We start from the raw sequence: 27,115 nt of genomic DNA on the forward strand, positions 1-27,115 counted from the left end.
TAGACGGAGTAGTGTGCGGTAGTTCGGCAGCAGCAAAGATTCGCGCGCTCGCTTTGCTAGATTTTTGCGAGAGTGAGTTTTTGGAGGCAAAGTGTACAGACCGCGTTTTCATTCGGTCGTCGTCGTCGTCTATTTGACTGCTCATCTTCGTACGGGGTGATTTAGTGAGTTTTTGGAGGCAAAGTGTACAGGCCGCGTTTTCATTCGGTCGTCGTCGTCTATTTGACTGCTCATCTTCGTACGGGGCGATTTATGATACGATAAATGCAACAAACAACATTTTTTGCGATTTTAGTCAACAGACATTGAAATGTTCGTCACGTCAAGTGTCGGCCCAAGTTCCAAAGCCACGTTGGTTCAAATCACTTTATTTTCTCTTTCGTTAATTTTCGCACTTCGAAAACTATCTGAATGGTTCGTCATCTTCGATGTCGGCATGTGTTTTGTTTTAGTCCAAATGAAAATAAGTGGTTTGATATTAATAGGGTTGCATGAATCACTCCACTTACCAAAGTGAACTCATATCATGCGCCCTTTCCCCTCCCCACTAACAAAAAGTCCTTCCCATGACAGACGTGGAGACGCAGAGGTGATCTCGGTCTTTAGTAAGCAACGCACGTCATAATAACATTCCTTTCCTTCCTCGATGACCGTAAGGACGTGGCCGGCGCCGTTATTGACCTAATAAAGTTTGGAATTCTCGAAGATGCACATTGAGGACGGTAAGCTACTCCCAAGCTACGTCTGTTGGTTCCTTGTGCAACTTTGATTGTTCTGGTCAATCACGGAGTAGCAACTACGAATAGTACGGTCATCTATGCTCATGCTATGCTCATGCTCATGCTCATGATATTCGATATGGATAGACGAATGTATAGTATAAACAATAATAAATTACAGCAATTACAGAAAAATCGAAGAATTTATTTTATCATCATCATCATCATCATCATCATCATCATCATCATCATCATCATCATCATCATCATCATCATCATCATCATCATCATCATCATCATCATCATCATCATCATCATCATCATCATCATCATCATCATCATCATCATCATCATCATCATCATCATCATCATCATCATCATCATCATCATCATCATCATCATCATCATCATCATCATCATCATCATCATCATCATCATCATCATCATCATCATCATCATCATCATCATCATCATCATCATCATCATCATCATCATCATCATCATCATCATCATCATCATCATCATCATCATCATCATCATCATCATCATCATCATCATCATCATCATCATCATCATCATCATCATCATCATCATCATCATCATCATCATCATCATCATCATCATCATCATCATCATCATCATCATCATCATCATCATCATCATCATCATCATCATCATCATCATCATCATCATCATCATCATCATCATCATCATCATCATCATCATCATCATCATCATCATCATCATCATCATCATCATCATCATCATCATCATCATCATCATCATCATCATCATCATCATCATCATCATCATCATCATCATCATCATCATCATCATCATCATCATCATCATCATCATCATCATCATCATCATCATCATCATCATCATCATCATCATCATCATCATCATCATCATCATCATCATCATCATCATCATCATCATCATCATCATCATCATCATCATCATCATCATCATCATCATCATCATCATCATCATCATCATCATCATCATCATCATCATCATCATCATCATCATCATCATCATCATCATCATCATCATCATCATCATCATCATCATCATCATCATCATCATCATCATCATCATCATCATCATCATCATCATCATCATCATCATCATCATCATCATCATCATCATCATCATCATCATCATCATCATCATCATCATCATCATCATCATCATCATCATCATCATCATCATCATCATCATCATCATCATCATCATCATCATCATCATCATCATCATCATCATCATCATCATCATCATCATCATCATCATCATCATCATCATCATCATCATCATCATCATCATCATCATCATCATCATCATCATCATCATCATCATCATCATCATCATCATCATCATCATCATCATCATCATCATCATCATCATCATCATCATCATCATCATCATCATCATCATCATCATCATCATCATCATCATCATCATCATCATCATCATCATCATCATCATCATCATCATCATCATCATCATCATCATCATCATCATCATCATCATCATCATCATCATCATCATCATCATCATCATCATCATCATCATCATCATCATCATCATCATCATCATCATCATCATCATCATCATCATCATCATCATCATCATCATCATCATCATCATCATCATCATCATCATCATCATCATCATCATCATCATCATCATCATCATCATCATCATCATCATCATCATCATCATCATCATCATCATCATCATCATCATCATCATCATCATCATCATCATCATCATCATCATCATCATCATCATCATCATCATCATCATCATCATCATCATCATCATCATCATCATCATCATCATCATCATCATCATCATCATCATCATCATCATCATCATCATCATCATCATCATCATCATCATCATCATCATCATCATCATCATCATCATCATCATCATCATCATCATCATCATCATCATCATCATCATCATCATCATCATCATCATCATCATCATCATCATCATCATCATCATCATCATCATCATCATCATCATCATCATCATCATCATCATCATCATCATCATCATCATCATCATCATCATCATCATCATCATCATCATCATCATCATCATCATCATCATCATCATCATCATCATCATCATCATCATCATCATCATCATCATCATCATCATCATCATCATCATCATCATCATCATCATCATCATCATCATCATCATCATCATCATCATCATCATCATCATCATCATCATCATCATCATCATCATCATCATCATCATCATCATCATCATCATCATCATCATCATCATCATCATCATCATCATCATCATCATCATCATCATCATCATCATCATCATCATCATCATCATCATCATCATCATCATCATCATCATCATCATCATCATCATCATCATCATCATCATCATCATCATCATCATCATCATCATCATCATCATCATCATCATCATCATCATCATCATCATCATCATCATCATCATCATCATCATCATCATCATCATCATCATCATCATCATCATCATCATCATCATCATCATCATCATCATCATCATCATCATCATCATCATCATCATCATCATCATCATCATCATCATCATCATCATCATCATCATCATCATCATCATCATCATCATCATCATCATCATCATCATCATCATCATCATCATCATCATCATCATCATCATCATCATCATCATCATCATCATCATCATCATCATCATCATCATCATCATCATCATCATCATCATCATCATCATCATCATCATCATCATCATCATCATCATCATCATCATCATCATCATCATCATCATCATCATCATCATCATCATCATCATCATCATCATCATCATCATCATCATCATCATCATCATCATCATCATCATCATCATCATCATCATCATCATCATCATCATCATCATCATCATCATCATCATCATCATCATCATCATCATCATCATCATCATCATCATCATCATCATCATCATCATCATCATCATCATCATCATCATCATCATCATCATCATCATCATCATCATCATCATCATCATCATCATCATCATCATCATCATCATCATCATCATCATCATCATCATCATCATCATCATCATCATCATCATCATCATCATCATCATCATCATCATCATCATCATCATCATCATCATCATCATCATCATCATCATCATCATCATCATCATCATCATCATCATCATCATCATCATCATCATCATCATCATCATCATCATCATCATCATCATCATCATCATCATCATCATCATCATCATCATCATCATCATCATCATCATCATCATCATCATCATCATCATCATCATCATCATCATCATCATCATCATCATCATCATCATCATCATCATCATCATCATCATCATCATCATCATCATCATCATCATCATCATCATCATCATCATCATCATCATCATCATCATCATCATCATCATCATCATCATCATCATCATCATCATCATCATCATCATCATCATCATCATCATCATCATCATCATCATCATCATCATCATCATCATCATCATCATCATCATCATCATCATCATCATCATCATCATCATCATCATCATCATCATCATCATCATCATCATCATCATCATCATCATCATCATCATCATCATCATCATCATCATCATCATCATCATCATCATCATCATCATCATCATCATCATCATCATCATCATCATCATCATCATCATCATCATCATCATCATCATCATCATCATCATCATCATCATCATCATCATCATCATCATCATCATCATCATCATCATCATCATCATCATCATCATCATCATCATCATCATCATCATCATCATCATCATCATCATCATCATCATCATCATCATCATCATCATCATCATCATCATCATCATCATCATCATCATCATCATCATCATCATCATCATCATCATCATCATCATCATCATCATCATCATCATCATCATCATCATCATCATCATCATCATCATCATCATCATCATCATCATCATCATCATCATCATCATCATCATCATCATCATCATCATCATCATCATCATCATCATCATCATCATCATCATCATCATCATCATCATCATCATCATCATCATCATCATCATCATCATCATCATCATCATCATCATCATCATCATCATCATCATCATCATCATCATCATCATCATCATCATCATCATCATCATCATCATCATCATCATCATCATCATCATCATCATCATCATCATCATCATCATCATCATCATCATCATCATCATCATCATCATCATCATCATCATCATCATCATCATCATCATCATCATCATCATCATCATCATCATCATCATCATCATCATCATCATCATCATCATCATCATCATCATCATCATCATCATCATCATCATCATCATCATCATCATCATCATCATCATCATCATCATCATCATCATCATCATCATCATCATCATCATCATCATCATCATCATCATCATCATCATCATCATCATCATCATCATCATCATCATCATCATCATCATCATCATCATCATCATCATCATCATCATCATCATCATCATCATCATCATCATCATCATCATCATCATCATCATCATCATCATCATCATCATCATCATCATCATCATCATCAAAATCGCGTAAAAAAAGACCTGACATCGTTCCTGACATGAAAATCTAGATTGAGTTTAAATAAGGGCGAAAGTAACATGAGAGAGTTCTCTTCATCGACTCTCTCTTCTTCAAATTTAAGTGACAAGATGCAAGTAAGCAGGGCCGAATCTAAGGGGGGGCGGGGGGCCCGGGCTCCGGGCCCCCACATTTTAGGGGCCCCCACAAAAACCTTTTTTGGTTGCTAACATTAGCTTCATTTTTCATATTATTTCATATTACTCATGAACTGTTCGAAAATGAAGAAAAACATTTTTGTTCATCTCTCCGAGGGGCCTCCACATCCGCTCGGGCCTCGGGCCCCCACAATCCTTAATCCGGGACTGCAAGTAAGGTTGCACTTTTTGCTCATAAATCGCTAGGTTGCGATGCAATCTAGCGTCTAAGTCACGGTCTAAGCACAGACAAACAGACGTAACACTTGCGAAATTTCCATCGACCACGCTTTTAACGATCATTTTCAATTATCATAGTTGTGGCTTTCACAACCAGAGGCGCGCGCATCGTTTTTCTATGCGTTTGACGTTTCACACTAGCACCTTCTGTTGACGATATTGCACAACACAGTGATTCGTGCAACTTTTCCACCAGGGGATGGTAGTGTGAACTGGGCGATGGATTTCCATGAAAATCGTTCAAGGTGTTACGTCTGTTTGTCTGTGGTCTAAGTGTAAAAAAGTTCGATTGAATTTGCATCTTGTCACTTTAATTTGAAGAAGAGAGAGTCGATGAAGAGAACTCTCTCATGTTACTTCGCCCTTATTTAAACTCAATCTAGAAATGGCTCATTGACTTCAAGACAAGCTTCAAGCTGCTTTAAGATTTTGAGCTGAGTCCTTAATACGGCCCTGATGTCGCTTGATAATGATTGAAACAGGGGTGTCCGATTCATTGAACTAATCGATGAATTATAGATTTTAAGATATAAGATTTCGAATTCAAATTTGGAACGGTAATCGCAAGGGTAATCGATTTAATAAAATACGCAATATTCCTGAAGTGTGTCAGTCAATTATTAAACATTGAAATTGTTTGTTAGCGTTCGTTCTGCTTAACTTCCCGATTTTATTTCTTCTATTTTTAATCGATTTATCCGGTGGCTCGATAATCGAGCACCCCTACTGCCTGTGTTTCGTGTCCAAACGTCAAACGCCGAAGCGGAACGCAAAAATTCACGCTCTCGCCAAAAGTTGTGAAAAATTTCCGAAAAATCGTGCATCCCGGACCATTTCGTCGTTCAAATTCGTAATTTCTGTTGCGTAAGTTTCCCATTTCTACGAGGATAATGAAAGTTTCTTTCGTTTCAGTCGATAGAATCCTAAAATCGAGGATTTGGAAAAGTGCCCTTCCTGGAGCCCCATCACAAAGGCGGAGAGCGAACGACTCGGCATCACATCAGCAGGCGAGAGTGTCGGTGGAGTGAGAGAAAAGAAAAACAGTTTCGGAACCTGCTGTCACCACCTGGAGGATTTTTGTTTATATTCACGCGTGCCGCTCAGCTGGCCGTTGTTTGGCAACCGAACCGACCGAGGAAAACTAGTTCACCGGGTCACCGATCGACCGAGGAAATGACGAACCAGTACGTTAGCCCGCTCTCGATTGCGGTCATCTGCTCCTCGAACATGAACCGCTCGATGGAGGCGCACGGCTTCCTGGCCAAGAAGCGCTTCAAGGTGCGCTCGTTCGGAACCGGCGACAAGGTAAAACTGCCCGGCACGGCCGCCGACAAGCCGAACATTTACGACTTTGGGACCAGCTACGATGACATCTACACCGATCTGGCCAGCAAAGACAAACAATAGTATCCTTTCCGATGTGTTGATCCGATAAGGGATGGGTTGGGGGAGATTATGGGACAGATATTGGACTTTCCTTTCGTTGTAGGCCCTCAGGACCACCCGGAGCGACGAAAACCCCGTCCAAGGAATATTTTTCTTTTCTCATTTCAGCCTGCGATTACGCACATCCAATCGTCAACAATCAGAAATGAAAGAATTTTCGTTTCATATTTTTATTTGTTCAACACGTCACCTCGCTTCTCTGTTAACACATTCTGAGCATCACACATTGATAACATAAGACGAAGCGGGGTTATGTGATGTTCAGTGGGAACAGTAGCGCCATCTGTGGGATACTAGGAAAATGTTCATGTGTACTTCATCATTTGAGATGCAGGTGGCGCATTTATATTTGAGCGGGCAAAATTTCAATGCACCACGTGTTCTAATTTGGCATCGAACGGTTACAACAGGTTGGACTCGATTTAATCAACAGTTCACTGCCTATGATCGTATACACTGAGGCATATATAGTAGCGTGGGACACAAAAAGACATTTCACTCCTGCACACTTTTTGAGTTCCATTTTGGCCCCATATCAACAATGCAAAATTTCAACTCGATCGGAGAAACTATATTTTAGCGCCAGCCGTTTTAAGTTTTCATACGATTTACTATGGGGAAAATCACCTTTTCAATGAAAAATCGCCACAGGTTGCCCCTTATCCCTTGTGGTATGCCAATGCTGTTAAACATGTAAGGAATAACAATAAATAATAAAATCTCGTCATTTTATCGATCGGGTAAGGCTTAATAACTTTTTCCACGAATGTCGCATCGGTTTGCGGTCTTCGGAGGTCTGATTCCTCGTGAAATTATCTACAGAAATCATTCAACGACTTATTTTTAGCGATCAATGGGTGACCTCAAGCGATTTTTCTTTGAAGAAGTAAGTTTTCCCCATAGTAAATCGTATGAAAAACTAAAAATGGCGGGCGCTAAAATATAGTTTCTTCGATCGATCTGAAATTTTGCACAGTTGATGTGGGACCAAAATGGAACTCAAAAAGTATACAGGAGTTGGAGTTTTTCCATTTTTTTATATTTTCCCATATAAACCGTGTACCAGGCTAATATATAGGGAAGTAGAACCATCTCGGCAGGAGTCTTATTTTGGGCACTTTAACTCAGCTAATTCTGAACCAATTGACACAATTTTTTGGAACGCGATGAGATACGTAGGGTGGGGCGGGGCAAGATGGGTCGCCTAAGGATGGATCACCATAACTTTGTAAATACAAATCGTATTGGTTTGTATTCGTCCGCTACTCTTCAATACACTAGCACAGACAAACAGACGTAACACTTGCAAAATTTCCATCGACCACGCTTTTAACGATCATTTTAAATTTTCATAGTTGTGGCTTTCACAACCAGAGGCGCTCGCATCGTTTTTCTATGCGTTTGACGTTTCACACTAGCGCCTTCTGTTGACGATATTGCAATCTGTGACACTAGTTAGCTATGCTAAAAGTGCATAAAAAGTTCATTAAATACAAAATATGATGTTAAACAAGCAGTTTCAAAAAGTGATCGATTTTGCGCCGTGAAAAAAATGCGGGGCAAGATGGGTCACCTTTTAAGTAATTCACATTTTCTCAACGAAAAACGTCAAAATATAAGTTTTGTTCCGCATTCATATATGCTCCTTATCCATACTGAGTAAACAAGACCTACTAGTAAACATTTTATAAATTTATTTGGAATATAAAAAACTTTACTATTTGAGTGGTCCTAAGGCGACATGAAAATCGATGTTTTCACTAAAAAATTATCATAATTTTATGTTATAATTTTGAGCGTTCATTCCGCTTGATGGAAGTTATTTATGAGATAGTCTTGTAATAAAAAATAAATAACCTTTATGCAATTCAGTATCATAATTTCTATTTTTTTTAACTCATTTCGGTATCATAATGGTCAATTTTTCCGAACTGGTTCATTATGCAACTGGAATGAGTTGCATAATGAAATATAGTTGCGTAATGTTCATTATGCAACCCACTTGAGTTGCATTATGAACATTATGCAACCACGTTTAAGCATTGATTTCTTCTTGGATAAATATTTGTCCTTGTGCACTGGGTTCTTATGACTTGCTTGTCATTTCATGGAAGATTGTTTTTCTAGCTTTGCGAGGTATCCGCTAATGATTTCCTGGTGAAATGCTTGAAGGTTAGCGTAGAGAAATCCCTGGAGGATCCATATAGAAATTGTTGGAGGAACGCCTGGAGGTATTTCTGGAGGAATCCTTAGCGCAATCCCAAAAGGAATTCCTAGAAAAATGCCTGAAGCAATTCACGATTTTTTTTTTAAATTTTTGTTTCTGTGTATTTTACAATTCTTGGAGGAATAGTTAGACAAATTCTCGGAGGAATCCTCAGAGTGATTCTTGGAGGAATTTCTTAAAGCTGGAGCGTTTCCAAGAGAAATTCTACGATGAACCCCTGAGAATATTTCTGGAGGAATGCCAGGATGAATCTCTAGAAGAACTTCTGGAGGAATCTCTATTGGAATTCCTGAAGGATTTTTTAAAGGAATCCCTCCAAGAATTCCCTGAGGAATTCCTGGAAGAATTATTGAATTCGCAAAGAAATACCTAGAGTGATTCTTGGAGGAATCCCAGGAAGAATTCATGAGGAAATCCCAAGAGAAGTTTCTGAAGAATTCTCAGGAGTAGGAACAGAAGAAATTCTTGAAGAAATCCTGAAGGAATCCTAAGATGAGTTCGCGAAAGAACTCCTGTATTCATCCCTATAGCAGTTCATTGAAGAATTCTTGAGTGAATTCCTGAATAAACCCTAGGAGGAATCCCGGAAGCAATCTCAAGAGAAATTCCTAAGGGAATCTAGAAACAGTTCCTGAAAGAAGTCCTGGATTAATTCCTGGTGGAGTTCTTGAAAGAATTCCAGGAGGAATCTCTAAGGGGCCGTTCATAAACCACGTAGACTTTTTGTGGGGAGGGGGGGGGGGGTGTCTGGCCAAAGTCTACGCTCCATACAAATTTCTATTTTTTTGTATGGACGAAAGTCTACGAGGGGGGAGGGGGTGTCTGAGATGGCCAAATTTTGGTCTACGTGGTTTATGAACAGCCCCTAAAGAAATTCCAAGAAGAGTTCCTAGGGGAATCCTTGGAAGAATTTTTAAAATAATCCCTGAAGTTTTTCCTGAAAAAAATACAGAAGGGATTCTCGAGTGAATCTCTGGAGGAATTCCTGAAGGAATACTTGGAGAATTTCTTGAATAAATTCCTTGAAGAATACCGAAAGCAATACAATGAGAAATTCCTAAGGAAATCCTAGCACAGCTTTCTTAAACGAACAAAATTTCTGTAGGAATGCTTAGAAAAAAATCTGAATGAATCCATGTCAGCAGTAATTTCTGGACGGAATTATTGAAGGAATCATTGAATAAACTCCTAAAGATTTGTTTTACGTAATTTTTAAGGAATTCCTGATTTTTTTTATAATTTCTGGTAAAATTTTCTGAAGAAAAAATCCTGGAATTATTTTAGCATTCTCTAGCGGAATTCTTGAAAAAATATTTGAAAGAATATATAAATTAATCTCTAAAGGAATACCTGCAAAAAGGATCTCTGGTGTAATTCCTGAAGGAATCCTCACCCTACTCCCTCTAGCTATGCCCATCTGGCTTGCTTCTAAACCTGAATTTGTATAAATACTGTCCAAAAACATATTTGCCACATTTGTTTCTTTGCTATGTTATCAAACTGCAAGATTTTCCTTAACTCCCTAAAACCAATCTAGCTACACACAAAATGGTCTCCTCCACATGTTAGACCGAAACCGCCGCATCAAGCCTAGCCCGGAAAAGTTTCAACTTTGTACCGAACGCTTCGACGTGTTAGTCACGTGCGAAGAGCGTGTCTACGATCAGGTACTGGCTTTTTAATTAGTTTCGCTACATTTCCTTATTACATAATATGATTTCTTTTGCATACTTGAATCAGGTGATCGAATTCATGGAATCTAAAACCCCAACCTACAACTTGCCGGTGCATGTGATCAACATCGATATCCAGGATAACCACGAGGAGGCGACCGTGGGTGCGTTTGCGATATGTGATCTTATAACCATGGTAAGTAACAACCGGAAGCACTGTTGTATCGATAACTGCTCAAAAATAATTGAAAATAAAATAAACCGATACCGCTACGAATTATTACTAAGGGACAGCTTACTGCGGAATAATGTTGTACCGAAAACCGGTTTCAATAAAAACCCTTTTCCCTTAGCACATATTTTATGTCCTTTATCTGAAAAACACATTTGCTATTAGGTATCCGTTGATTATCCTTCAGTTCACTTATCAGGTAACTTTACTTAGTTTTTCCCGAGTGCCCTACATTCATCAGTCTTCAATGTTCGACTAACATCTTTTTCCATATCCCTTTCATTTTTTCACCTTCCAAACTCCTTGCAGCATAATGCTCAACATATTTACGGTTGTGTTCGTAGATAAATATTGTGGATTTACCGGCTACTTGTATTCTACCGGTCGCTTCAGTATGGCCTCCAAAGTAGCCGTTTTATAAAAAAAGTAATTTAAAATTTTTTTTAAACAGTTTTATTGTATGCGCTATTCCTCGTTGCCACTAGCTATTCAGCGACATTCATTTTTTGACAATCAAGTTGATTTTTATATGAAAACGGCTACTTTGTAACGGCTACTCAAGTAACCGATAGAATACCAGTACAGTCGGAATTCGCTCGTTGAGCCACAACCTCCACCCAACCAACGAATTCGATTCGTTAGTTGGGTGAAGTGACAGCAGCACAAGGGGCCTGCGCATTGTTTTTTTTTAAATCATGTTTAAATTTGAAGTAAAAAGTAAAATTTTGTAAATTTTTCAATTTGTTTCACATTTAGAGCATATGAGCATTTAGATACATATATGACCAATGCGAGAATTAATTATCTTCATCCATTTTTAATCGGTTTAAGTGAAAATACAGATGATAATGAAACCACCCGGACCAAAGTGCAAGAACAGAACGCTCTCAATGATCTACAAAATAAAGATTGCCGATGTTTTGCATTTGTTTCAAACAAATTAGGGAGTCGCGCCACTTGGGCGATGGCTTCTATATTCGTCTGTTTTCCACTATAACTCAGTCAAATTTGAACCAATTGACACAACTTTTGGAATGTGGTGAGATAGGTATAGTATCTACCTGTGTACAACATTTCAAGCCAATTGGTTCAAATTGACTGAGTTATAGTGGAAAACAGACGAATATAGAAGCCACGGCCCAAGTGGCGTGATACCCTATACACATTTTTTTAAAGAAAAATTAAATAGCAATTCTATTCGATTATCAGTAAAGTTCAATCAACCAAAAACTCATTTGCTCGCCCCTCTGAATTACACATTGGTTGTCATTTTCAGTTTGACATTGAATTATGACATCCAGGTGCTTTTTAGTTGGCTAACAGCTCAACTAACGGAGGCCCAACTAAAAAGCCACCCAACTATCAAACCCCCAACCAGCGGGTCCCGACTGTAGCCGGTAAATTCACAATAAATAGAAGTGAAACCTAATGCCACAGACGATTGTGCTACTTTTCCCCGAATGCCGGTTCCCCGAATGTCGTTTCCCCGAACGCCGATTCCCCGAATGGCCCGTTTCCCCGAAAGTCAGTTCCCCGAATGGCCCGTTTCCCCGAAAAGACTATATATTACATTCTTGTTCATAATGATCACGTGTCACAAAATGTTCGTGTCCTAGGACCTATGTTATGCAAAAAGATATCCTACCATAGTTAGACAGGTCGTTGGAATCACTTTGGTTCTAGAAAGAACGAACAGCAATGGAAAGAAGGACTCATATTACCATTCTTCATTCATCAGGGTTTCAGCAGGTCTGAGGAGCAATAAAACTTGAAAGAACCGCCTATAAAATAAAGAAGGGTGTGATTCGGGGAAATGGGTCATTCGGGGAAAAGTACCATTCGGGGAAACGGCTTTCGGGGAATCGGCGTTCGGGGAAACGACATTCGGGGAACCGACATTCGGGGAAAAGTAGCACAACCGCCACAGACAAACCAATGCTTCCAGAGTTACAAAATTTTTATATTTAATATTTATGCTCTAATAAGCAGCATTGGTTTATCCTAGAGTCAGTCTAGTTAGAGTCTGGCGGACTGTCACTTTCGATTGGAGCCAATCGAGCATGACGTCACGGTGTAGCATTTATCGGTGAGGACACTATGACGTCATGCTCGATTGGCTCCGGTCGAAAGTGACAGTTCGCCAGACTCTAATTATAGGGCTCTAGTTTATCCTGGCTTCGCTCACTACCATGAGAGCCCACCTTCATTATTTTTTTAACGTGTTTTGAGATGAGAGACAGGGATTGTCGGCATTTAGGTCGGAATGCACAGTGCATTTTGAATATTAGGCTACTATTTTAAATTTTGGGCTGACATCGTGGTATTTCTGGTCTCCAGTGTTGATTTCCGCACAAAACCATGCTAAAGGTTACGAAATTCGCCGCAGGTTGATGTGTTATTCAACCAGTTCTACAGGTGCTGGTTCGGATCACTGAAATGGCCATACTCCGGAACGCCTTGACTGATCCGGACAATTTTTGATAGCAAACAATGTGGTAAAATTCTTGTTCGATTCGAGCTATAAACCGAAAAATCGACCAATGGGAGGTGCCTTAAAAGTGAGTGATCTTTTTTGTACACAGACATACATACACACAGACATCATCTGAATTCGTCGAACTGAGTTGATTGGTACATACATGTGACTTCAGCCTTCGGGCCTTCTATCGAAAATTCGTTCTATGAGTGAACATATAGCCCTTCAGTTCACTTGGGTGAACGAGAAAGGCAAAAATGCCCTTTTGTAGTATATTGAGCTGTGAAATGAGATGGGAAAGATATCAAATTTGTTGTTTTTCTAACCTCCATGATTTGTATTATTTATCTGTGGTATTATTAACAATATGGGACTGCCATGCAAAGAGGGGCACAGTATGAAGCTGCATTCGCTGAAAACTTGCTCTGCCAATGGCTATTTTTGTATCGTGTGGCAAACTTTGCCAATGTGTCTTAAGTGCACTTGTGCTGTGTTCAGGCGCGGATTAAGGATTGTGGGGGCCCGGGGCCAGAACAGATGTGGAGGCCCCTCGGAGCGATGAGCAAAAAAGTTTTTCCATGTTTTTGAACAGTACTTGCGCAAAATGAAGAATGAAGTTAATATGTAGCAACCAAAAATGATTTTGTGGGGGCCCGGGGCCCAGACCCCCCCCCCCCCCCCCCGGCCCCCTTAGATTCGGCCCTGGCTGTGTTCGTCAGCAGATTATTTCACAGCTGGACAGCTTGGTTCTTTCATCTGGTCAGCGTTGGTTGCATACTAATTGCTGAGCTCGTTCCATACTATTGTTTCAGTTTTTTTGCTGCCCACTTGGTGGTCTAGTAGCTACCGCTTCTGATTCTTATGCAAAAGGTCCTGCGCCACACTCCATTTTCTTGTTTCCTATCGAGAATTGTCCGCAGCACTTTGCACTCAAAAACTCCGAAAGCTTTTCGGTCTAGTTACGGGACTCAAGCTGGTTGGTTACGCAATCCGTAAAAGACCCTTTTCGAAGCTGCAACACGCCTTTTTACTTCACGGGAAACGTCATTGTCACATGTCACAAGTGTTCTTAGATAAACAAATTCTTCAACAACTTCAAACAAATTCCCATCAATCACTATTTTAGAACTAACACGCTAGCACCACTAGGTCTGCATATGTCTCTATCCGCTATCATGCACTTCGTTTTGGTAGAGTTAATCATCAAGCCTATCCTCGCTGTCTCTCTTCAAAGAAGCATAAGCTTCCTCCACCCTACGATCAATGCCGATGAGATCAATATCGTCCGCAAAGCCAAGGAGCATGTGCGACCGTGTGATGATAGTACCATTCCTCTCCCGCCTAATCGCTCCTTGAATGCAATGTTGAACAGCAAATTTGAAAGAGCATCACCCTGCTGCAATCCATCCAAGGTCACAAACGAGGTAGACACTTCGTTTGCGATTCGAATACTTTACGTTGATCCATCCAGCGTTGCGCGTAACAGCCTAATTAGTTTCACCGGAAAATCATGTTCTGACATTATCTGCCAATACTCATTTCTTTCCACTGAATCGTTTGCTGCTTTAAAATCTTCATCGACTCTCTCTTCTGCAAATTAAAGTGACAAGATGCAAATTCAATCGAACTTTTTTACACTTAGACGCTAGATTGCATCGCAACCTAGCGATTTATGACCAAAAAGTTAAACCATACTTGCATCTTGTCACTTTAATTTAAAGAAGAGAGAGTCGATGAAGAGAACTCTCTCATGTTACTTTCGCCCTTATTTAAACTCAATCTAGAGATGGTGAGTCTGCAAGTTATATTCCCGAAATTCATCTAGTAGCATCCGCAGCTCCAATATTTGATCCATTGTTGATCGGACCTCACGAAAAACAGCCTGGTTTTCGCCGACGAAGGACTCCTCAAGAGGTCTCAGTCTTTTGAGCAGGACACGCGGCAGTATCTTATATGCCGAATTTGAAAAATCCCTCTGTAATTGGCACACTCTAGTCTGTGCCCTTTCTTTTAGATTGGGGATATGAAGTCCAACCAGCTGGTAGGCTGACTTCATCCTCTCAAATCTTTACAATAATCTGGAGGTATGATTGATTCAGCTGCTCGCTTCCGTGCCTAAGAAGATCGACCGGGATCTCGTCCTTCACATCAGCCTTGTTGTTCTTCAGCTCCTTAAGGGCTTTCTTAACCTCATCCAGTGTTCGTGGTTCCACTGCTTGACCGTCATCCATTATGCTAACCCTATTCCTAGGTGCTCCTTCACTGCTACCACAGACAAACAGACTTCTCAGTCTACCTTATCTGTGGTCTACCCACTTCCCATCGTTTCGTTTCCATTTAACGGACTATACAAATATTCTGTATTTCACAAATATCTCGCTCATGGCGCTCGCATCGTTTGTGCTTCTGTTTTACGTTTGCTCACTACCGCCATCTACTCAGTGGGTTTGCGAAACACAACGTAAATAGCATTGGGCGATTATTCTTTTGTAACGATAATTTTAATCGCACTTTGTTCCAAGTTATACGTCTTGTTTGTCTGTGCTGCTACCATTCAGCAAATCTTCGGAGTACTCCTTCAACCTGACTGCCACTATTGTTTTGTCTGTCTGTCTGAAAATTCCCTTCCCGGTCATTGCACTTAGCAGGCACTGGCGCAGTCTTGTGCCGCACACCATTGACAGTTGCATTAAACCTCCGCATATCGTTCCTCTCCATAGTATCCTGCGCTTCAGCAAACACATTTGCTTTGTACTGCCGTTTTTTACAGCGGTGGATTCGTTTCTCTGCTGCTCTTGCCACGGTGTACCGTTCCCTGTTGAGCCGGGTACCAGCCACTAGCTTTCGACTTCTAGCGGCATTCTTATCGTTCGTCACTCGTTTACACTTCTCGTCGAACCAATCATTACGTTGGCGTCACTGAGCGGTAGCTATCACCTCTTGCGCTGTTGTTGTCCCTGCTTCATGGATAAATCCCCGTAAACTGTTGACTTCTCCAGATTCGTTGGTCTCTTCTATCCTCTCGTTCAGCTTCTGATGGTTCTGTGCAGCAACCCCTTCGGCTGACAAGCGTTGTTCAATACGGCATTGTTCTGTTATTTCTTAAACTCGTGATGCTGGATAATCGCGCCCCGAATTTTTCCGGCTATCTACTCAATACCGAATATCAAATTATTACAATTATAGAATGAGCGAAATAGTTATTTATGTAATTAGTTGCAAAAAGTTGTTTTTTTTTCAGCACGAGTTGTACATTTATCCTAGCATTTATCCAACGAGGTTTGCCGAGTTGGATAAATATAGACCTGTGCACCGCCGCGCCACACGGCGACCAAGGTATCGGCGGCGCGCCATACGCCGCTGTTTGTCACGCCGCCGATTTTCATTTTTCGCGCCGGTAATCAGTGCACGAACAACATTAAGTTTACACAAAGTTGATATAAAAATTCTCACGATCCCTGTCATAAGAGTTTGACTGCAATAACTGATTTCTAATCATCAAAGAGAAAATCTTATTCATATTCGGTTACTTTTGCAGTTATAGACGCTAGTCAAAACCATTCTCTAGCAGATAACCGTAAGATTATTTATAAATGAATATTATCATACTATAATATCAATAAAAAAAATCACTAAAGTTATGCCCTTTTGATATTAAAATTGAAAACAGTAAGTTCTACAATTAAAATCTGGTCATTGGAACTTTGGTCTGTCTTTTTTTTCTAGTGTTTTACACAAACTCTGCAAGACTCTTATTCAGAATTTCTGAAAAAATTCAAATGGTATTTCAGGGTGTCCAATCAAATACGAAACTTCTACAACTTTATTTTTCCATTTTTCATTAGATTTTATTTATTATTTATTATTCACATCTCTCCAGAAATTTCTTCAAAGATTATTTCAGAAAAATACAGTGATGCCACCAGGGATTCTTCCAGAATTTTTTTCAGGGATGCCTCGAGGATTGTTTTTTTTTTCAGAATATCCCTAAGGAAGATCTCGACACGAGTACCTTCAGAAAAAACTCCAGGAGTTCCTTTAGAAATTCTTTCAGAAGGATTCAGGGATACCTCCGAAAGATTCATCAGAGATTCATCCAGAAGATCCTTCAAGGATTCCCATAGGAGGTCCTTCAGAAATTCCTTCTGAAGTTTTTTCTGTAGGGATCACCCAAGGAGATTGTAAAGGGATTACTCCGGGAGTTTCATCAAGGATTTCTACAGAAATTCCTTCTGGCATCCCTTTTGGAATTTCTTCAAGAATCCCTTCTAAACTTCCTTCGCGGATTCTTCTTGGAATTACTTCGGGATACCTCATGAAAATTTTTCATCGATTCTTTCAGGAGCATTCATAAGATGCCTCCTGGAAATCCATTAAGAATTCTGTAAAAAGTTTCTTCCGAAACCCCTGCAGAAGTTTATTAAAAATTAGTCTAGGAGTTCCTGCAGGGATTCATTCTGAAGTTCCTTTAGAAATTTCTACAGGATTTCTTACAGAAATTAGTCCAGGAGTTCCTTCAGAGGTGGAATCAAGAATTTATGCAGATGCTTCTTGAGAGATTCCTCCTGAGTTTCTTCAGGGATTCCTACAGAAGTTCCTTCAGAAATCTGTCCGGGAATTCTAGGAGAATGCAGGAATTCGTACATAAGAGTTCCTTCTAAGATTACTTCAAGATATCCTTAGAGGATTCCTCGAGGAGTTGCTTTATGAATTCTTCCATGAGTTCTACCAGGGATCGCTCATGGAGTGCCTCTAGGAGTTTCTTCAGAGATCTCTCCAGAAGCTCGTTCAGAAATACCAACCAGAGTTCTTTTAGGGAATCCTGTTGGTGTTCCTTCAATAATTTTCTTATGATTATAATCAGCCATATCTCCAGGATATTCTTGAGGAATCTTTCATGGAGTTTCTGCAATAATTCCTCCGGAGTTTCCTTCTGGAATTCATCCAGAAATTCTTTAAGGGATACCTCCTACAAATCCTTCCTTTGAAAGATTCCACTGAAAATTCTTCGAGAATTTTGCCTGGAAATCCTTTGGAGATTCTTACCGGAAATCCTTGGATTTCCAACAGGGATTTCTCCTATATTTTTTTCGGGGATGCCTCTTGGACTTCCTTCAAGGGTTTGCCTAGACTTCCTTCGAATATTTCTCCTGGAATTTTATCGGGAATTGCTCCTTGAATTCCTTCGGGAAATTGTCCTGGCATTCTTTCGGCGATTCCTTTGAGGATTAATCTTGAAATTCTTTTGGGGATTCCTCCTGATATTCCGTCGTGGATTCCTGCAAATTATTTTATGATTCCTCTTAGAATTCTTTCGGGGATTCCTCCTTCTCGGGGATTTCATTTAAGGATTTATTTCGGGGATTCTTCCTGGAATTCTTTCGAGGATTACTTCTGGAATTCCTTCTAGAATACATTCTGCAATTTCTTCTGGAATTCCTTCACGAAATCCTCTGGAAATTCCGTCGGGTATTCCTTCTGAACTTCCTTCAGGGATTTCTCCTGGACTTTCTTATGGGACTCCTCCTGGAATTAATACGAAGGTTCCTCCTAGAGTTCCTTCAAATTCCTTCGGAAATTTCTCCTGAACTTCCTATGGGGATTCCTCTTGGAATTCCTTCGGGCTTTCCTGTTGAAAACCCTTTGATTATTCCGCTTGGAAATCCTTCGAAGATTTTCTCCAGGGGTTCCCCCTGGGATTCCTGCAAGGACTTATCCTGTAATTTCTTCGGCGATTTCTTCTGGAATTACGTCGGTTTTTTTCTTCTGGACTTCTTTCAGGGATTCCTCCTGGACTTCCTTAGGGGCTTCCTCCTGGAATTCCTGTGAGTTTTTTTTTCTTGAAAATCTTTCGATTATTCCGCATGGAAATCCTTCGAAGATTCCTCCCGGAATTCCTTGAGGGGCTCCCCTGGGATTCCTGCACGCCTGGAATTTCGTCGGGTATTCCTTCTGGATTTCCTTCAAGGATTCCTTCTGAACTTTCTTAGGGGATTTCTTCTGGAATTAATTTGAAGATTCCTACTAGAATTCCTCCGGATATTCCTCCTAGAATTTCTTCGGGGATTCTTCTTGGAACTCTTTGGGAGATTTCTTCTTGAATTCTTTCTGAGATTCCTTTTGGGACACCTCCAAGTGTTCTTTCAGGGATTTCTCCTGGAATTCATTCGGGATTCCTCTTGGAATTCCTTCTGTACTTTCTTCAAGTCCTTCTGAAATTTCTTCAGGGATTCCTCCTGATATTCCATCGGGGATTCCTCCTGAAATTTCTACGGGAAGTCCTCCTGGAATTTCTGCGGATATCTTCGGAGAATATTTTTGGAGATTACCTTTTTTAAATTCCTTCAAGTTTTTTTCTGGGATTCCTTCAATGATTCCTCCTAGAGTTCCTTCGGGAATTTCTTCTGGATTTCTTTCGGGGATTCCTCTTGGAATTCTTTCACTAATTCCTCTTAGAATTCCCTCAGGAATTTCTCATGAAACTCCTTCAGAGTTTCCTTCAGGGTATTTTTCGTTGATTCCTTCTAGAAATCCTTTGGTTCTCGAACTCCTTTAAAAATTCTTTCTGGAATTCCTTTGGGGATACCTCGTGGATTTCCTTCCTCTCAAAATTCTTTCAGGGATTTCTCTTGATATTCGGTCGTGGATTCCTTCGAGAATTCCTTCGGGGTTTCCTCCTGAAATTGGTTATTCCTCTTAGAATACATTTGAAGATTCCTCTGGAAATTCCTTCTGAAATTCCTCATAGAATTTATCCAATATTTCTTGAACTTCTTTGGTGATTTCTCCTAGAATTTCTTCGTAAATTCCTCCTGAATTTCGGAGGATAGTTCCTTCGGAGATTCCTCCCGGAACTCCTTCGGGATTTTCTCTTGGAATTATTTTGGTGATTCCTCTTCAAATTTCTTCGGGGATTCCTCCTAGAATTCTTTCAAAGATTCCTTCTAGAATTCCTTCGAGGATTCCTCTTAAAATTCCTTCGAGGATTTCTCCTGATATTCCGTCGGGGATTACTTCTGGAAATCCTTCGGGATTCGCTCTTGGAATTCCTTTGGTGATTTCTCCCCTTCGCCAATTCATCCTGAAATTTCTTTGGCGATTCTTGCTTTAATTTGCTTTGGGTTCCTGCTTAAATTCATTTAGGGAATCCTCCCCATTCCTTCGGAGATTTTCCTAGATTTCCTTTTGAAATTCCTCGAAAATTTTAATCAGGAATTTCTTCAGAAGTGTCTGCAGGGATCTCTTTAAGAGATATTCATGAACTATCAGAGATTCCTGCAGAAGTTTCTTCAGGATTTCATACAGCAGTTACTGCAGAGATTAATCCACAATTTTCTTCATGGATTCCTGTTTCTGTGGCTTCTCCTGAAATTACTTCTGAAATTCCTTCCTGAAATCATTCTGGGATTTCTTAGTGTAAATAGTCCGGCCTTATTATCAAATTTGATAGCTCCTGAAGGTTCTAAGAAATCAAAACAAAACCTGTAGTAAAATAGATAAAATAGATAATTTATTGCCTCTCATTTGCAATGGAGTTATGCAACATGCACTACACTAAGGATACGAGTAATGTCACAATAGATCTAATCACTGCACTAAGGGCCAGAATCGCAATCTAGCGGAACTAAATTAATTACTCCAAAACGAAGCATTTCCGACACATGGTGTATTCGACAAAGTTTTTTGCCGTCAGCAGGGGCATCTATTGCTTAGAACGTAATAGTTCGCAACTCGTCCGCATAGGTGGCGCCTCCATCTAACTTCTTTGTTTTACGTCCTAGAGACTTGGCGTCTTCAGCAAAAAAATTAAAAGTTCATGACCTACACGGTGTTCAATAAGTTCGGATACACAGTAAAATTGAATTTATTTCCCATCTGTAATTCAGTTTTGCAAAGTGAATGTATTAATTGAAAGCTCACATAATACTGATCAAATACAGTATATGTTTTGAAATAAACTGTCCTTTATCCTTTTGTAATAATTGCAAATGTGTCTCAAGTTCCTTTTGGCCGGCACGCACGTCTGTCATTGGTATTTCGTCTAGCTTTTATTGAGTAATGGTGTTAAGTTGAATTAAATTAGGTTGTTGTCCTCAGCATTAGTGGTAGCAACTGTGGCCATACGAAATAATCTATAAGATTCAGATTGGGTGAAATACGGACTCATTTTATTTTGATCTTTAGAATTGCCAAAATTGCCGCTGTACCTGGTTTAATGATTTTTGTTTTGTCAAAAAGCAAGGCTGCGTTATATCTCAGTTTAATCCATAGTTATCTTTTCCAAAACTTGATTATATCCCTATTGTGGCAAATTTGAACCAAAATTGGCTTTATATAATGTTTTTATGCCTTTTTCATAGATTTAAGCACATTTTGACTAAATTTGCAAATTTATCACCATATCATCACTGAAATAGCAGTGTAAAGGTTTTGTCTATTAATTTAGTTATTTTAATATAGTATAGTGAGATGTAAACTCAAAAGTCAACGTTTTAGACTTCTGTAGCTTGAGCAACTTATCGAAAATTATTCCAGCGTGCCGGAGCTAACAAACTTTAGATACATCTAAGGGTTATAAAAAAAAGTAGAAAAAAACTTTATTCAAAACCATATGCTATATTTGATCAGTGTTATATGACCTTTCAATAAATACATTTACTTTGAAAATCTGAATTACAGATAAGAAATTAATTGAAGTTATATGGTGTATCCGAACTTATTGAACACCCTGTACTATGTATCGTAAGAGTAAAAACAATAAAAATAGTTCATACTATTGCATCAAAATGTGTTTAATTGTCATTTTTTCTCAATATAATCTAATTTATATGCAATAATTCGAAAACAGTAGGCCGTGGAATTTTGACGTCTAAGAAAGAGTTGTTTATTTAGTCAAAATGAACAACTTTATCAAAGACATAAACTCTCTAATGTGTAACAGTAAAAAGTTACATGCTGACACTACTTATATTTATACTGTTACTAAAAAGCTATTATCTCAAAAACACCAAAAAATACCTCTCCAAATTTTTTACAGTATGTTCACCTAGTATTGCTTCGTATTTGCTGAAAATTTGAAGTTGCGATTTTTTGCGCTTTGTGAGATATTAAGGCTTGAAATTCACACTATTTTTTTACGAATTTGTATTTTTTTTGAGTTTTTAATGATAATATTCCACATATTCCCATACAATGTGTTTGGTTTGACACACATGCATTAGGAAATAAATTAAACTCACATGGTTTCTAGTATAAATGTCAAAATAAGCTTAAAATACTATTTTTTTATTGATTGGTTTTTATTTAAAAAAAACAAAACTCGAAAACAGTAGGCTGTGGAAATTTGACGTCTGAGAAAGAGTTGTTTATTTTGCCAAAATAAACAACTTTGCCGAAGGCACCAAGTCTCTAGGACGTAAAACAAAGAAGTTAGATGGTGGCGCCACCTATGCGGACGAGTTGCGAACTATTACGTTCTAAGCAATAGATGCCCCTGCTGATGTCAAACAACTTTGTCGAAGACACCATGTGTCAGAAATGCTTCGTTTTGGAGTAATTAATTTAGTTCCGCTAGATTGCGATTCTGGCCCTTAGTGCACTGGTCGCAGTGCCGGACTGGAAACAGGCAGAAATATAAAAAGGTGTTCATTCATTCAAACGTAACGGTCATGTAAAAGACCAGACTACAAATTCTAGAGCGTAATGACAACTTTTTTGCTTTGCCAATGTTGACTATATGGTCATATTTTGGTCACGCCGATTCACGCCGGTCAAAAATGGCCCTTGCGCCGCCGCCGAGCAAAATATAGTCGGCGCACAGGTCTAGTTGGATAAATACGAAGAGTGCTGAAAAAATCGAGTTTCGCAACGAGTTCCATACACATTTTTATGCAATGATTTTTTTCATAATGCAACTCGTTTGAGTTGCATAATGTTCATGATGTAACTCAAATGAGTTGCATTATGAACATTATACAACTATTTTTCATTATGCAACTTATTTCAGTTGCATAATTAACCAGTTCTGAAAAATTGGCCATTATGATACCAAAATGAGTTAGATAAAATATAAATTATGATACTGGATTGTATAAATCGATTTTTCTGTTCTCATTTTCATTGCAGATGGCCCAGAGCGACGACCTGGATAACGACATCGACGAGCTGTTGCATGACTTCGAGGGCAAATGTCAACGCAGCGTACTGCACTGTGTCCTGTTTTACTAGTCTTCGGTTTCCGCTTTTTTTGTTTTGTTTTAGGTCCAAAAAAAAATACCGGAAAGAACCACTGAGATGTTTTCGAGGGAACTTCAAAAAAAGGGGGAAACTAATAGCAAAACAATTTCTAGCTTTCAAATTAAAATTGGGTTACGTCCTTCCGGGTTTCTTTGTTTTGTTTCGGAATTGAATCGAAGTTGATGTTCGAAAAATTATACATACCTACTGTAGGAACAAAGAGTAAAATAGTGAACCACGAAACAATAACCAATGATGGGATATGGGACAGGAGGAAAGGGACACAAACAACTGGTTTTAATCCAAAAACAACAAATTCAAACACTACACTAGCAAGCAAACACGAGGTGATTCGATATTACTCTGTAAGCAAACTATATTATGATACATATTTATATTTAATATAAAAGATGTGTAATTTCCTCTTTTGTACAACAAACAATAAAGTTACAAAGACAGTTTATTGGAACTGGGTTTTCTCTTCTGCATGACCCTTCCCCCAGACCACCAAATCAATGCTGATCGAGGTGGGCGTACTTCCGGCGAAGTTTTTCCCGCTTTTCTCGTTTCTGGTGCTTCCACGGTTTCCCCGCGATGATGACTCCGGCTTCCTGTGGATTGGCAGTTCCCGGCGGTAACCGTACGTTCGGAAAGTCACTGCGACCCTTGACGAAACCGGTGGCCGAACGGTCCTGGAAAAATTGTGCATCGACATCATTGCCGGTGGTGGTGCCCATCTGATCGAGAAAGTAGAAATTTGCATGTTAATTGCTGTGGGTGGGTAGGTAGTAGACAGTACCAGGTCTTACCTTCATTGCTCTCTGTTGTCGCGGCGGCAGCAGTTTGATGTCCACTTCCTCTTTCTGACGTTCGAGAAACTTATGGAATTCTTTCTGATCCACGTTCGGCGGGGCATGACAATACAGCAACTTCCCGTTGACAAAGTCCTTCAGTACGTATCGCGATCCCCGAGACTGATCCGGTTGTCCGTTGGCGGTCATGTAACCCCGATTGTACGCAAATGCCAGCAAAAGTTCCTCAGCAAACGGTGGCCGATTGGGATCCTCCGCCTCCAACGGTTTCGTGATCATAATTCCGTACGTGTCCTCTAGGACGTGTCGTGGTATAAGCGTGCACAGTAGATTCACCGGAGGAACGTGATCGCGCATCTGGTCGATCGGAAGGATGCCGTTCAGGATCATGTCTGCCTTGGTGGTGCAGAAGCTGGGCATAACCAATCCCGGGCAATCGCAGAACAGCAGCTCACTGTCCACGTAGAGCGTCTGGAAGTGTTTGGTCTTACCGGGAGTGGCCGAGACGGATACTTTCTTTTCCAGGAATACGGCGTTGATGGTGCTGCTTTTGCCGACGTTCGGGTATCCGACCAAACCGACCGTCACCAGGCCACTGGTGACGCGTTCTTCCTTGTGCAGACTTTTGAACAGGGCAATCAGTTCTGTGTTTGTGAGGATTTTGGGATTGTTCCGGATTTTTGTGGCAGGTTCTGATGCTGATGAACTCTAGAAATAGACATATAGTCTGTAGCCGGAGGAACGACAATATGATCGAAACTTTGGAAACTTACCGCATTTCCATCCTCTGCAAGCTGCTCAATTTTTTCTTCCAGCTTCTCCAGAACGTTTTCCACTTGATCGATTTTCACTTCCAATCCCTTTAGCTTCTCGCCCAGCTCATCGTTAACTTCGTCTTCCTCGTCCTCCTCCTCCTGATCACCGCGTTCTTCCCTCGCTTCCCGTTCCTCCTGTTCCCGCTTGGCTTCCTCCACGGACTCTGTCGCCGAAAAAAACGCCACCCGGATTCCCTGCTCATCGAAATACTTCGCCCAAGCTGTTCGTTGGTCCTCATTCAGGAAATCCGATTTGTTAATTAAAATCATGTTCATTTTCTTCTCGTCCACCTCCTTCACGTACCGCTCCAAATCTTCACTCCGGAACAGCAGTGGATTCCGCCCGTCCACAATCTGCACCACAATATCCGATCGCTCCACCACTCTCCACAACTGCCGCCAAAAGTCCAAATTCCGCTCGTACGGAGTCATCAACATTCCATCCTCCTCCTGCAGGGCGGCCAATCCTCTTCTCCAGTCCAGAAAGTTTTCATTCTCCATGGTTTGTAGCTCCTCCGGAGTCGTCTCCTTGGTCCATTTCGGCCTCCTGGGAATCTTCAGCAAACCCTTCTTGTCCACCTGCTTCCGCTCGATCGCCACCCTCTCATTATTAGTCAACAACCCAACCTTGGCCTTCGGATTAACATAGGTGATGTTCAACTTCTCGGCTTGGAATTCCGTTCCCGCCAATTCGGCGGTTCGCAAAAACTCCTGAAAGGACGATTCCTCCGTGACGGATTGCAAATTCAGCCGACCCCAATCGTATCCGTCCTGAACTTCGGTGGTGTGAAGCTGAAACCAAAACATTCATCGATCAAAATGCAAACCCCGCAAAATCCACTTTTCGTCACTTACCATACTATTGTTATCCACGGTCTTCCGGTTGCCCTGGCCGAAGCGGTCCTTAATCAGCGACCTACCCAACTGGTTGGCTTTCTTTTTGCCCATTTTTCTTAGTTTATTTTCCTATTGAACAAAACGTAAACACGTGCTTCTGGTAGGACCTCCTCGATCGGCTACCGTTTTGCACCGAAAATCGACTATTTCGTGCAGATTTCTACACTATTCGATGACACAAACAGCGGGTCACAATATTCACTGAGTTAAGCCGAATTTACTGCTGATTTTCACGATTTTCCGGGTAAATTTTACTGATTTTTGTGCGGAAAATGTTTTTCACTCGATGCGCGAAAACCGAATCCGAAAACATCAAAACAATTTTTTTGACAGTTCATCGCTCGCGAGTCGCGAAAGCTGGAGGTCAAGGTATTCATATGTTGAAGGTCAGCATTGTACTAAAATTTGAACTCCGTGGTGTCCGGCCATTTGGCCGAAAAGGGTCATTTTTGGTCGGATGCCGTTTGGCCGAATTATGATCGAAG

General features: G+C 39.6%; 2 protein-coding genes across 2 annotated transcripts; one reads left to right on the top strand and one right to left on the bottom strand.

The window, feature by feature from the left end:
- The first annotated feature begins 6,519 nt into the window (after positions 1 to 6,519).
- LOC109421935 (RNA polymerase II subunit A C-terminal domain phosphatase SSU72) lies at positions 6,520 to 24,569 on the top strand. Its single transcript, XM_019696567.3, has 5 exons — positions 6,520 to 6,666; positions 6,729 to 7,222; positions 11,027 to 11,156; positions 11,230 to 11,358; positions 23,996 to 24,569. The coding sequence occupies exons 2-5, from the start codon at positions 6,990 to 6,992 to the stop codon at positions 24,095 to 24,097; spliced, it is 594 nt and encodes a 197-aa protein (XP_019552112.1). The 5' UTR covers positions 6,520 to 6,666; positions 6,729 to 6,989; the 3' UTR covers positions 24,098 to 24,569.
- LOC109421934 (large subunit GTPase 1 homolog) lies at positions 24,144 to 26,953 on the bottom strand. Its single transcript, XM_029865073.2, has 4 exons — positions 26,589 to 26,953; positions 25,692 to 26,525; positions 24,916 to 25,626; positions 24,144 to 24,843 (listed from the first exon to the last, which is right to left on the bottom strand). Exons 1-4 carry the CDS (start codon positions 26,679 to 26,681, stop codon positions 24,619 to 24,621), a joined length of 1,863 nt encoding a protein of 620 aa, XP_029720933.2. The 5' UTR covers positions 26,682 to 26,953; the 3' UTR covers positions 24,144 to 24,618.
- Positions 26,954 to 27,115: the final 162 nt, after the last annotated feature.

This window comes from Aedes albopictus, chromosome 3, assembly GCF_035046485.1.
Source record: "Aedes albopictus strain Foshan chromosome 3, AalbF5, whole genome shotgun sequence".
Taxonomy (NCBI): domain Eukaryota; kingdom Metazoa; phylum Arthropoda; class Insecta; order Diptera; family Culicidae; genus Aedes; species Aedes albopictus.

What these genes read in the sequence shown, in the direction of transcription:
- LOC109421935 (XM_019696567.3), top strand. Translation starts at nt 6,990, where the DNA reads ATGACGAACCAGTACGTTAGCCCGCTCTCGATTGCGGTCATCTGCTCC. An exon ending in AAGAGCGTGTCTACGATCAG is followed by an intron (nt 11,157 to 11,229) that starts GTACTGGCTTTT and finishes TACTTGAATCAG; the next exon opens with GTGATCGAATTCATGGAATC. An exon ending in TATGTGATCTTATAACCATG is followed by an intron (nt 11,359 to 23,995) that starts GTAAGTAACAAC and finishes TTTTCATTGCAG; the next exon opens with ATGGCCCAGAGCGACGACCT.
- LOC109421934 (XM_029865073.2), bottom strand. Translation starts at nt 26,681, where the DNA reads ATGGGCAAAAAGAAAGCCAACCAGTTGGGTAGGTCGCTGATTAAGGAC. An exon ending in CCGTGGATAACAATAGTATG is followed by an intron (nt 26,526 to 26,588) that starts GTAAGTGACGAA and finishes TTTTGGTTTCAG; the next exon opens with CTTCACACCACCGAAGTTCA. An exon ending in GACAACAGAGAGCAATGAAG is followed by an intron (nt 24,844 to 24,915) that starts GTAAGACCTGGT and finishes TTTCTCGATCAG; the next exon opens with ATGGGCACCACCACCGGCAA.